The sequence below is a fragment of the Astatotilapia calliptera genome, chromosome 3, assembly GCF_964374335.1.
Source record: "Astatotilapia calliptera chromosome 3, fAstCal68.1, whole genome shotgun sequence".
In the NCBI taxonomy this organism is placed as follows: Eukaryota; Metazoa; Chordata; class Actinopteri; order Cichliformes; family Cichlidae; genus Astatotilapia; species Astatotilapia calliptera.
In genome coordinates, this window is record NC_137424.1 from 7691019 (window position 1) to 7703679 (window position 12661).

General features: G+C 42.3%; 1 protein-coding gene across 1 annotated transcript in view; it reads left to right on the forward strand.

The window, feature by feature from the left end:
- The window catches only part of LOC145422825 (protein NLRC3-like), a 33308-nt gene that overhangs the window by 12163 nt on the left and 8484 nt on the right, over positions 1-12661 (forward strand). Inside the window, exon 9 of the mRNA XM_080294650.1 lies at positions 3270-3443. Coding sequence (XP_080150776.1) covers positions 3270-3443 — 174 coding nt within the window. The remainder of the gene's footprint in view (positions 1-3269; positions 3444-12661) is intronic.

A 12661-nucleotide genomic window follows, 5' to 3' on the forward strand; every position in this document is an offset into this window, starting at 1 on the left:
ATAACATCTCCACATTCACAAATATACATTTCTGACATTCAAAAACAAAACAAAAACAAATCAGCGACCAATATAGCCACCTTTCTTTGCAAGGACACTCAAAAGCCTGCCATCCATGGATTCTGTCAGTGTTTTGATCTGTTCACCATCAACATTGCGTGCAGCAGCAACCACAGCCTCCCAGACACTGTTCAGAGAGGTGTACTGTTTTCCCTCCTTGTAAATCTCACATTTGATGATGGACCACAGGTTCTCAATGGGGTTCAGATCAGGTGAACAAGGAGGCCATGTCATTAGTTTTTCTTCTTTTATACCCTTTCTTGCCAGCCACGCTGTGGAGTACTTGGACGCGTGTGATGGAGCATTGTCCTGCATGAAAATCATGTTTTTCTTGAAGGATGCAGACTTCTTCCTGTACCACTGCTTGAAGAAGGTGTCTTCCAGAAACTGGCAGTAGGACTGGGAGTTGAGCTTGACTCCATCCTCAACCCGAAAAGGCCCCACAAGCTCATCTTTGATGATACCAGCCCAAACCAGTACTCCACCTCCACCTTGCTGGCGTCTGAGTGGGACTGGAGCTCTCTGCCCTTTACCAATCCAGCCACGGGCCCATCCATCTGGCCCATCAAGACTCACTCTCATTTCATCAGTCCATAAAACCATAGAAAAATCAGTCTTGAGATATTTCTTGGCCCAGTCTTGACGTTTCAGCTTGTGTGTCTTGTTCAGTGGTGGTCGTCTTTCAGCCTTTCTTACCTTGGCCATGTCTCTGAGTATTGCACACCTTGTGCTCTTGGGCACTCCAGTGATGTTGCAGCTCTGAAATATGGCCAAACTGGTGGCAAGTGGCATCTTGGCAGCTGCACGCTTGACTTTTCTCAGTTCATGGGCAGTTATTTGGCGCCTTGGTTTTTCCACACGCTTCTTGCGACCCTGTTGACTATTTTGAATGAAACGCTTGATTGTTCGATGATCACGCTTCAGAAGCTTTGCAATTTTGAGACTGCTGCATCCCTCTGCAAGATATCTCACTATTTTTGACTTTTCTGAGCCTGTCAAGTCCTTCTTTTGACCCATTTTGCCAAAGGAAAGGACGTTGCCTAACAATTATGCACACCTGATATAGGGTGTTGATGTCATTAGACCACACCCCTTCTCATTACAGAGATGCACATCACCTAATATGCTTAATTGGTAGTAGGCTTTCGAGCCTATACAGCTTGGAGTAAGACAACATGCATGAAGAGGATGATGTGGACAAAATACTCATTTGCCTAATAATTCTGCACTCCCTGTATTCATTCACTCTCACATTCACACACTGGTGGAGGTAAGCTACAGTTGTAGTGGTAGGTTAGGTTTTGCCCAAGGACAAAATGACCAAGACAGAGAGAGCTGGCTCATCAGACAGACAAGCTCATCTTGTAACCTACTGGTTCGCTGGTCAGCACACCAGCTGACTAGCGAACCGGCTAACTAGCACACTGGCTAACTAGCACACCAGCTAACTAGCACACCGGCTAAATAGCAAATCAGCTAACTAGCAGACCAGCTAACGGCAGCCACAAGCTGAAGGACGATTAAATGTAGTGGAGATATCAGAGATGACACTGGTGTGTCCGATTCACTCTTTAGCACTCTGGTCACTCCGGTGTGTCAGCCAGAACACCACTGAAGGCCAAATGATCCCAGCATGTGGAATAAAGAGCTTAAGGTTTGGTTTAAGACACTTTATTCTTTCACTGATTGATTCTTGCGGCTGTGATCATGTGTGTGGTTTCTTACAAAAAGGAAGTACACAATACAAATACATGACAAATAAGATGAATAGATAAGATACATATCCAGTTATATGCATACGTCGGTATAGCTAACATAACCATTGATAAGGTCAAAGATCACAGCACTATAATGCAGTAATGTTAAACACAAAGGTGTATATCTACATAAATCTGTCCTATCAGTGATCAGGGTACTGTAGTATACTTCCACTACATAAACTATAGAAACTAAACGACATTAGTGTGACTTTAAGTTACCATCAGTACAGATGAACTGATGGTAGTTGTACAAAATAAAGGCATTGCAATTATTGTGAAGGGCTTCCGGTTAAACTAAGATCAGCTGATTACCTCATAACAAATTGTTTGCTATAGAACGCAGCTCCCACTCTTCATTAATATCATGTACTGTAACTCCCAAGTAACCATGGTTACCCAGCCACGCCCAGTAGTCTCCAGAGAGACCAACAGCTGGTGCACGTTGTAACGCCGTGGCTTTCATAGTCTCTCCTTTTTCTACAGCTCATGTGTTCTTCTTGTGATGGTGCGTCTTGAGGGAGGCTCATACATGCCGTCATTTGTTGATCCTAAGAACGTTCCTCAGACCGACTTCTTCAACAACACTAATCGGCCTGCAGTTTGTAGCTACTCACTTCACTGTGGTGTTTGTTAGCTTGTCTTTCTTTGGTTTTATCCTGACTCCTCCCACAAGCTGATCCTACGTAGTCTGTCCAAGCCTCCCACCTCTGTTTGTTTGGGTGGTTTGTTTGCTGCCATCAACAGCGTGTAATGCATTTAAATGATACTTCAGACATGAAGTACTCCGACGATAAAAAACTCAACTTTGCTTAAAAATAACTTTAGTTGTATCAACACTGCCCTCTGGAATAATTAGACTTTGGTGACAAACTGATGTGATCTCCATGTTTCCTTTGTTGGACTGTGGGCGAGTGTCAGAACTGAATGTACTGAGTAACATGTGGAGTTTAAATATGTGTCAGTTCCAGTTTTAGAGCTCTAAAGTGCAGCTATCATGTTAGGAATATGTTAGGAATAGACAGGAACACTGAGCACACTGAGGTCAAATCTTTATTTATCCAGTTCATCTGTAGGCTGAGCTCAGTCCATCCATTTAGTGAAATGATGTTTAAAGGTCTCCTTGTTCTGTGAGCGTGCACAGATCCTGAAGCAGAAAGCCTGGGTTAACAGAGAAATGATCATCACTGTGATGATGCTCACCATCTCTGACTGGGATTTGAGGTTTTGTCAAAGCAGCAAAGAAAGCCTGGCTATGTTGGACTGGGTGTGGAAGCAGCTCCCAGTTTGAGTTCAGGAGACAGACACCCTCTCTACTTTGACGATCAGCTTCAAACTTTCCTTTTTGATAAAGCTTATAGTTAGAGCTGGATCAGGTGACCCTGAACCATCACTTAGTTATGCTGCTATAGAGATGGATAACAGATGGATTGTTGTTTTGTGTGTCTGCAGTCTGTCAGGCTGTCTGATCACAGAGGAAGGCTGTACTTCTCTGGCCTCAGCTCTGACCTCCAACCCCTCCCATCTGAGAGAGCTGGACCTGAGCTACAATCATCCAGGTCCCTCAGGAATGAAGCTTCTGTCGGCTGGACTAAAGGATCCAGGCTGGAGACTGGACACTCTCAGGTATGGAGAGAATGTCTGATATAGGAGGAAGAGCTGGAATCATTTCCTGTGTCTTTCACTCACTTCCTGTTTGTTTCCTGCAGATGAGACATGAACAATCACACATGCAGGAATATTTTCAGGGACAGACACACTAGTCTAGCTGGATAGTACATGGATATTTATGTAGGGGGTCTTCAAGGAGTCTGTTTGCAGGAACATTAATGATAACTGATAAGTCATGTTGAGAGTTTCATTAAAAGTAGACTTACAGTTAGGTAATATTTGGACAGAGACAACATTTTGTAACTTTAGATACAAGTATCAGCCATGTGTGTGTTTCCCATGCTGTATGTCCACAGTCACAGTGACAGTCAGTGACACTGACAGAAGGATGAAACAAGGCTGTGAATCATTTCAGTCTGTGTGTGTGACAAAGAGGCAGACAGGAGCAGCTAACATTTGGAAATGGAAGCTTACTGGAAACACTACATTCACGGCTGAATTCACAATAGATTTGTTCTCAAGTGCACATTTAGCAGCTAATGCTAATACTGTTTTCCCTTTGCTTTCTACAGCAGCTATTGCTAAGTAGGCCACTTTGCTCCGCTAAGGATTTGTGTGACCATGATGGAGACTCTGATAAGCTAATGCTGCTAAGCTAATGCTGTTTATGGGCCCTGTTAGAATCAATATTTCATTCTCATTCTGTTGTTTGAGAACAATATTAACGTTTCACATCATTATAACACAAGAGAAAAGGGTATTGGCATTAGCTACTAGTGCTTATTCACCTCAAATTACCTTTAGCTGCTAATGGCAGCCTACTTAGCATTAACTCCTCACTAATATAATGCTAATTTACATCAAATTAGCATTAACTGCTCATATTGTTATAAGGAAAGAGAAAACGGTATTAGCATTTGCTGCTAATAATTATTCACCCCTAATTAGAATAAGCCGCTAAAAGCAGCCAACTTAGCATTAATTCCTCACTTTGTTGTTACCCAACGGAAAAGAGTATTAGTATTAGCTACTATCATTTTTAATAAGTAAGAGAAAACAGTATTAGCAGTAGCGCATAATGCTAATTCACGTCAACGTAGTATTAGTTAATAATGGCAGCCTACTTAGCATTAACTGCTCACTAATATAATGCTAATTCGCATCAAATTAGCATTAGCTGCTCAAGTTGTTATAAGGAAAAAGAGAAAACGGTATTAGTATTAGCTGCTAATAATTATTCACCCCTAATTAGAGTTAGCCCCTAATGGTAGTCTACTTAGCATTAACTCCTGACATTGTTATAATGCAGGGGAAAAGAGTTACCATTATCGGATAATGCTAATTCTCATCAAATTAGCATTAGTTAATAACGGTAGACTTCATATCATTAGCTGCTGTCATTCTTACAAAGCAAACAGTATGAGCATTAGCTGTTAATCCTTTTTCATCTAAAATTAGAATTAGCCACTAATGGCGTATTGTTAAAAAGTAAGAAAAAACATTGTTAGCATAAGCGGATAATGCTAATTCATCTCAAATTAGTATTAGCTAATAATGGCACCTGCTTAGCATTAGCTGGTCACATTGTTATAAGGCAAGAAAATATGGTATTAGCATTAGCTGCCAATTTCTATTTACCTAAAATTAGCATTAGCCACTAATGGTAGCCTATAGCAAAAACTTCTTAATGCTAAATGAAGTTAATTAATGAAATTAAAGTAGTGTTAGCATTAGCTGCTGATATTGTTAAAAGGTAAGATAAAACATTGCTAGCAGCAGCGGATAATGCTAACACACATAATAATTAGCATTACCTAATAATGGCAGCCTTCTTAGCATTAGCTGCTCATATTGTTATAATGCAAGGGAAAAGAGTTGGCAAAAACAGTGTTAGCATTAGTGGATAATGCTAATTCACCTAAATTAGCATTAGCTAATAATGGCTACGTACTTAGCATTACCTACTAATATTGATATAAAGCAAGAAAATATGGTATTAGCATTAGCTTGTAATGCTTTCTCATCTAAAATTAGAATTAGCCACTAATGGCATCCTATTTAGCATTAACTCTTCACATCGCAAGGGAAAAATTAGAATTCAATAAAAAAAAAAGTGTTCACATTAGCTACTTGTATTGTTAAAAAGTAAGAAAAAACATTGTTAGCATAAGGGGATAATGCTAATTCACCTCAAATTAGTATTAGCTAATAACGGCAACCTATATAGCATTAGCTGGTCACATTGTTATAAAGCAAGAAAATATGGTATTAGCATTATCTGCCAATTCCTATTCACCTAAAATTAGCATTACCTGCTAATGGCAGTCTACTTAGCATTAACTCCTCACTAATGTGATGCTAATTCACATTAAATTAGCTTTAGCATTAGCTGCTAGCATCAGCCTACCTAGCACTAGCTGCTCACATTGTTAAAAGGGAAGAGAATACGATATTAGCATTAGCTGGTAATATTTATTCACCCCTAATTAGAATTAGCCACTAATGGCAGCATACTTAGCGTTAACTCCTCACATCGTTGTAATGCAAATGAGGCTAACTTGCATTAAATTAGACTGCTGTTATTAGCTAATGCTATTTAGCAGTAGCTGCTCACATTGTTATAAAGCAAAGGAAAACGATATGAGCATTAGGTTCTAATGCGTATTTGCCTTAAATTAGACGTAGGTGCTAATGGCAGCCTACTTAGCATTAGCAGCTCAGATGTTACAATGCTAGGAAAAAGAGTGTTAGCATTAGCCGTTCACATTGTTATAAAGTTAAGGGAAATAGTGTTAGCATTAGCTACTCACATTTTTAAAAAAAAGTAAGTGTTAGCATTAGTGCATAATGCTAATTCACATCAAATTAGCATTAGTTAATAACGGCAGCCTATTTAGCATTAGCAGATAATGTTGACCTTGGCCCACTGGAAAAGTTAAGAACTAAAGATTTAGGAGTGTTTCTCGATAGCTCTTTCTCGTTTGAGAAACAAATGAATTCTGTTATTAAAACCAGCTGTAAGGTTTATATTGTTGATTGTCATTTATGCTTAGAAATATTTACTCATATATGCTTAGAGTTGTATAATCGATTGCATAATGATAGAGGTTTGATCCTGAGTAGTCTGTAAAGACTCTGTGTGCCTTCCAGAGTGCTCTGGCATGCACACACCACTTGGGGCCATGAGAGAGGTCGTACCCTCTCTTACTGATTTATGGTGTAGGACAGGGGTCTCAAACTCAATTTAGCTGGGGGCTGCTGCAGGCAGAGTCTGGGTGAGGCTGGGCCGCATTAGGTTTTCCACAAGAAAGGCATGGTTAAAAAATTCCAATCTTCTCAAATCTCTTTATTTTTATTTTTTAACACAAAATATGAAAAATAAATAAACAAATTAAGAATTAATAAGAAAAAAAATCAATCTGTAATACATAAATAAAATAATAATAAGATATTTTTAGTCAGTGAACTTGTGTGTTTCTTTCAGTCTTCTATATCTGCTGTATTTAGATTGAAATGTCTGTATTAACAGTTCTATAACCTTCTTCTGAACATGAATGGAACACTGTAGAAAATGAACTGTTCTTCTGAACATGGCTTCTCTTGCCTACTCCTTGCTGCTAGAGACCTGGCAGCGTTTCCTCTCGCATAGCCGAGCCAGATTTGGCCTGAGGGAGGAAGCAGTTGCGACCCTCAGTATGTCTTGAAGATGATCATCCGTAAGTCTGGACCTGTACTTGGACTTATTGAAGTTCAAAGTGGAGAAGAGCTTTTGGCACAAGTATGTGCTACCAAAAAGGCACATGGTCCGCTTGAACATTCGGGAAAGCCGAGGGAAACTAGGGCTCAAGTCTCTCAAAAATTGTCCAAGCTTGTCTGCTTTTCCACTCACCTCCCTGAACTTTGCTTTGAGTTCAGAGTTGCACTGCAGCTCAATGAGCTCCATTTGAAGCACAGAAGGGGCATCTTGCACATCAAAGGAGAAGGGGTCCGCAAAAATGTGAAAGGTGGCTCTGTGTGTCTTGAAGTCAGCAAATCTGTGATCAAATTCCTCCTGTAGCCTCAAAATGACATCAACATACTCGTCAGCACTGAATGGTGTGCCTGCATCCACGAGTGCCTTGCATGCTGGGAAATGGCAAAGGTTTGTCTGAGAGAGCTGAGCTTTCCAGAGCGCCAGTTTTGTGGAGAATGCTCTCACGTTGTCATAGGCAGCACTGACAAGTTGCCCCTGGCCTTGTAACGTCTTGTTCAGTACATTAAGCTCATGTGTCATATCAACAAGAAAAGCTGAGTCCATGAGCCATTTGGGATCAGTTAGCACAGGAACACTAACTCCATCCTTCTCCATGAAGGCTTCACTTCTGCTCTCAACTCAAAAAGTCTCTTTAATACATTTCCCCTGCTGAGCCAACGTACCTCAGTGAAGTCGAGCACATCCCCATATTCTGACTCCATTTCCTCTAAAAAAGCTCAGAACCTTCGGTGCTTTAAGCCCCTGGATCTGATTTGGTTGATGCATTTCACAACAATAGACATCACATTGTCAAACTTCAGGCATTTGCTGCAAAGGACCTGCTGATGGATGATGCAGTGCAGAGCAATGGCCTCCTCCACGCCTTCCTCTTCCAGTTTGTTTTGTGCCACCAGTCCATGTTTCCTCCCTGTCATTGATGGCGCTCCATCTGTTGTTATTCCAACAAACCTCTTCCATGGCAAACCAACATTCTCAATGGCATCACACAGCTTGTAAATATCTGCTGAGCGGTGGTCTGGCCATGCATTGGAATTACTGTGAGCAGCTCCTCCATCACTTCAAAACTGTCATCAACACCACGGACATACATTGGGAGCTGGGCAGTGTCGGTGATGTCTGTGGTCTCATCAAGAGCGACTGAGTATACACTGAAACATTTGGCTTTCTCACACAGTTGGTCATAAATGTCACTTGACAGGTCAGAAATGCGATCTGCTGCGGTGTTGGCAGAAAGGCTGATGTTGCTAAACTGACCTTTCTTTCCCGGACAGACTATATTTGCAGCCTGCAATATGCACTTTTAGACAAATGCACCTTCTGTGAATGGCTTCCCTGCTTTAGCAATCATCTCACTAACCACGTGGCTCCGACTGCTGCATTATTCTCTTTGGTTGCTTTCTTGGAGAAATCTTGCTGCCTCAGTAGATCTGTTTTAAGACTGGCAACCCGGTTCGCTCTCTCGTCTCCCTGGTATTCTGCATCCAGCTCAGCATGTCTAGTTGTGTAATGACGTTTCAAATTGTATTCCTTGTGCAGCGCAACTTTCTCTGTGCAAATAAGACAGGTCGGGGTGCCCCTGTGCTCAACAAAGAAATATTGCATTTCCCACTTTTCCTGAAATTGTCGGTGCTCATCACCAACCTTTCTCTTCACCGCAGGCTTTGAAAAAGACATGTTTGGGGCTATGTGACATTTATAATTCTACTTGGTGTCACTGTCGCATTGAAGTTTCAATCAAGCGTTTAGCCGACGGACGGGGAACGTCTCAACGCGTAGAGAACGTCATTTCTGCTTCTTTTTCTTGCAACCGTAGCACGGCGATCGGCAGATAAAAAGCCGGTAGCAGTCTCCTTTGTTTTTACGCTCGATGTTCATGTCTTTCATGACGACACGAACACCGTGGCGTTTGCAGATGGTAGAAAGTGCAGGGATAGCGAGCGCAAAAAAGGCGACTGCTCACGGCGCCGGGCTGTTGTTACAGGAGAAAGAAGCGGAAATGACACCGTGACATATAACAAATAACATCAGCTGTTTCTGATGTTAGTTGTTTTGACTGCTTTTACATTATATTGAAATATATGTAATGTTCATGTTTGCTGCAATGCAAACGCAGTGATGCAAATAAAAACATGGAGCCACAAATTACGGTGCGACCCTATAATTAGTCCGGGTTACCGGGGACTGTTGTTGCCGATGAACAGGTGTCGCTATGTGACTGCAGACTAAATTGGGCTGCATTGAGTTCATGACTTTTCTTTTATCCCGCCGCCTACGCATCACTGTGAGAGTTAATATGAGATCTCTCTCTGTGGAAAAATAACTTTAAATCCCACTGACGTGTGTATAAATCTATATACGTATAATGTCCCGCTGGGCAGCAACTTAAAAAAACAACTTTTTTTGAAGTGTTGTGAACGCAGCGCGCTGGGGCGAATGTCGGCGTTTGCCCAATAGAAAGGAGGAAGCCAGCCAGGCACAGGAAAGAAAGAAACACTCCAGGGCAACGCTGCTGGAACTTTGACTCATTGAGAAATGTTTCCCTGCTTGCATCAAGCCCGGCTGGTGTCCCCTGAGATCCATATCCCACCCTGATTGGTGGGTTAATTCAGCTCCGCCCACAACACTGTAAAGTGTCATACATTATCAAACTAACATTACATTTTCATATTAAGGTGGGGCCAAAAACTATCGTCCTGCGGGCCGCAATTGGCCCGCGGGCCACGAGTTTGAGACCCCTGGTGTAGGAGGACACCTACTCTGTGTCTGGTTAAGTATAAGAGCCCTTTGTTAGGGGGACCGCTGGACTCTTAGCACCAGCTTTGGGGTCACAGGGTCTCAATAAAGAGCAGTGTTACGAGGGAGCAGACGAGAGCGACTGAGGTCAAGTGAAGGAACGGCGCTGTCACAGTTCTCTCCCTCATCAATTGTCTGGTTCCAGCGGTGGGTCTGTGCTAGACGACCCATCACCAGCTTTTTCCACTGGTTACCAGTACGTGGTAGAATCCACTTCCAGATCTGGTTGTCTTTAAATCTGTGAATGGATTGGCTCCATCTTATCTCTCTTTAACAAAAGAATCCAAGTGGAGCCCTCAGGTCTGCAGATAAGCAGCTTCTGACCAGAACTAGACGTAAAAACAGAGGTGAGCTTTATCGATGGCTGCAGCCAAACTCTGGAACAGTCGCCCTTCACATCAGGTCGTCACCAACACTGGACATTTTTAAAAGCTGGTTGGAAACACATTTGTACTCTGTAGCTTTCAATCCTGACCAGTCTTTATAGTCATTACTGTGTATGTTTCCTATTTTCTCTCTACTCTGTGCAGCACTTTGGCTCAAGCTGTTTTTAAATGTGCTGATAAATAAATGTAGATTTCTTTGAATAAAACAGTGGAGCCGGAGGACTTCCGGTAGACGGCATGTCGAAATAGTCGCTCTTCGCAGGGCTTCTACTTTTATCACAACTACTTGATAATTTCTCACTACCCGCAACAAAGTGTGGAGTTGTATTGGTGGTATTGTGTGTCTGGTGTCATAATCTGCCAAGATGACCAGTAGAAACACCAGGAACCAGGAGCAAAAAAGAGATGAGCTCGCTGCGGCTAATGAAGCCATCATGGCTATGCTAAAGACCACGCTGGACGAGCACAAAGCCTCGCTTTCGGCAGAATTCAAGACATCCGTTCAGCGACTTGAAAACAAGCTGGACAGCATCCAAACGACTCTCAACAACCATGACCAACGGATTACAGCCTTGGAAACTATGGCCACAACTACGAGCGCGGAGCTCCAGAACGTGGTGGCTAAGTTAGCGGTGGTGGCGGAGGATAACGAGAAGCTGAGAGCTAGGCTAATCGACGTTGAAAGCAGGAGCCGCCGCAACAATATTCGCCTCTTGGGGGTCCCTGAAAATATTGAATGGCCCAGGCCGACTGTGTTCTTTTCTCAGGTGTTTGTGGACATATTTGGAGTGGACGTTTTGAAAACGGCCCCGGAGTTGGATCGAGCCCACCGGGCACTGGTGGCAAGACCAGGCCCCAACGCGAAACCCCGAGCGGTTGTTGTCTGTTTCCATAGCTACCAGACCCGTGAGCTCGTTGTGCGCAAAGCTCGGGAAATGCGGGGTAAACTGAAATATAAGGACACCCCCATCCATATTGTCGAGGACTATTGCCCTGAGGTGCTGGAACAACGGTCCGCTTACCGCGGAGTTATGAAGGAGTTGTACGATCTTGGACTCAAGCCTCAGCTTCGCTACCCGGCCAAACTGTTCGTTATGACTGACGAAGGGAACCGGAAGCGACTGGCGTCACCAGGCGACGCTCGGAGCTATATCGCCTTACACCGTCCCCTGAGTTCTAACATTCTGGAAACCTGATCTGAGGGTCATGGTTGGATCCTGCCACTTCCATAGAAGGGCTCATGACATTTTAGTTTGATGTTTGGTACCTAGAGGACAGCATGGTTTGAGTAATTCTAACCTCATTGTTTTTTCTGTTTTTCTCTCATTTTCCTTTATAATACCCCTGTTTATATTTTGTTCTAATATCACTGTTGGCACGCTAGTCTGCTACGTATACATATATGTATATACTGTTTTACTTTATATAAACACACATTTTTTCATTATTATTGCCTCTCCTACAGTTTGATTCCTGCCATGTACAAATGGGGGACAACAATACCCCAGCCTGCCTTTTTTGTGCTTTTCTTCTGTCCGTTTTTGTATAGTAAGATACATCCTAGTTCCTCAATTTTTTCTAGCAGAATATTGACAAGGCATATTTTCATAGTGAGACCTTGCCGCCACAGGGAAGCAAGCCATTTGATAAGAGTTGTGATGGCGAAGTCTTCACATGGGAATGTTTACACCCTGCTGTGCAATGGACACTTGCAAGTTTTGTTTTCGGGGGTATCCAGGTCCAATTTATGTTGTTCGATCTGCATGTATGTATTGCCTTGTTTTATGTTTTTTCTGTTGTTGTTGTTGTTGTGTCTTATTTATTTTATTTTATTTTATTTTATTTTATTTACTTATTTTTCTTTCTGTTTTTTTTTTTTTTTTTTTTTCCCCTGTTCTGTTCACAGTCTACTACCTCAAATACAGACACCAGCTTTCCCCTGGCCACGGTCAACTTGTCAAACCAAAGACCTGTCTGAATATAGTAAGGTATGTCGAGCACAATCAATGGTCTTAGAATTGTCTCCTGGAATGTGAGAGGGGTGGGGAATGCAACCAAAGTTAACAAAGTTATGGCGCATTTACAGCAGCTTAAAGGAGATGTGTTTTTTCTTCAAGAGACACATCTCTGCAACAGAGAAGTGAGGCGACTCAAGAGAAACTGGATCGGCAATATATATCATTCCAAATTTAACGGCAAGGCCAGAGGGACAGCCATACTTATTCGTAATAATATTCTGTTTGAGCAACATAAAGTTATTGCTGATCCAGATGGCCGTTTCACATTTGTGTCAGGAAACT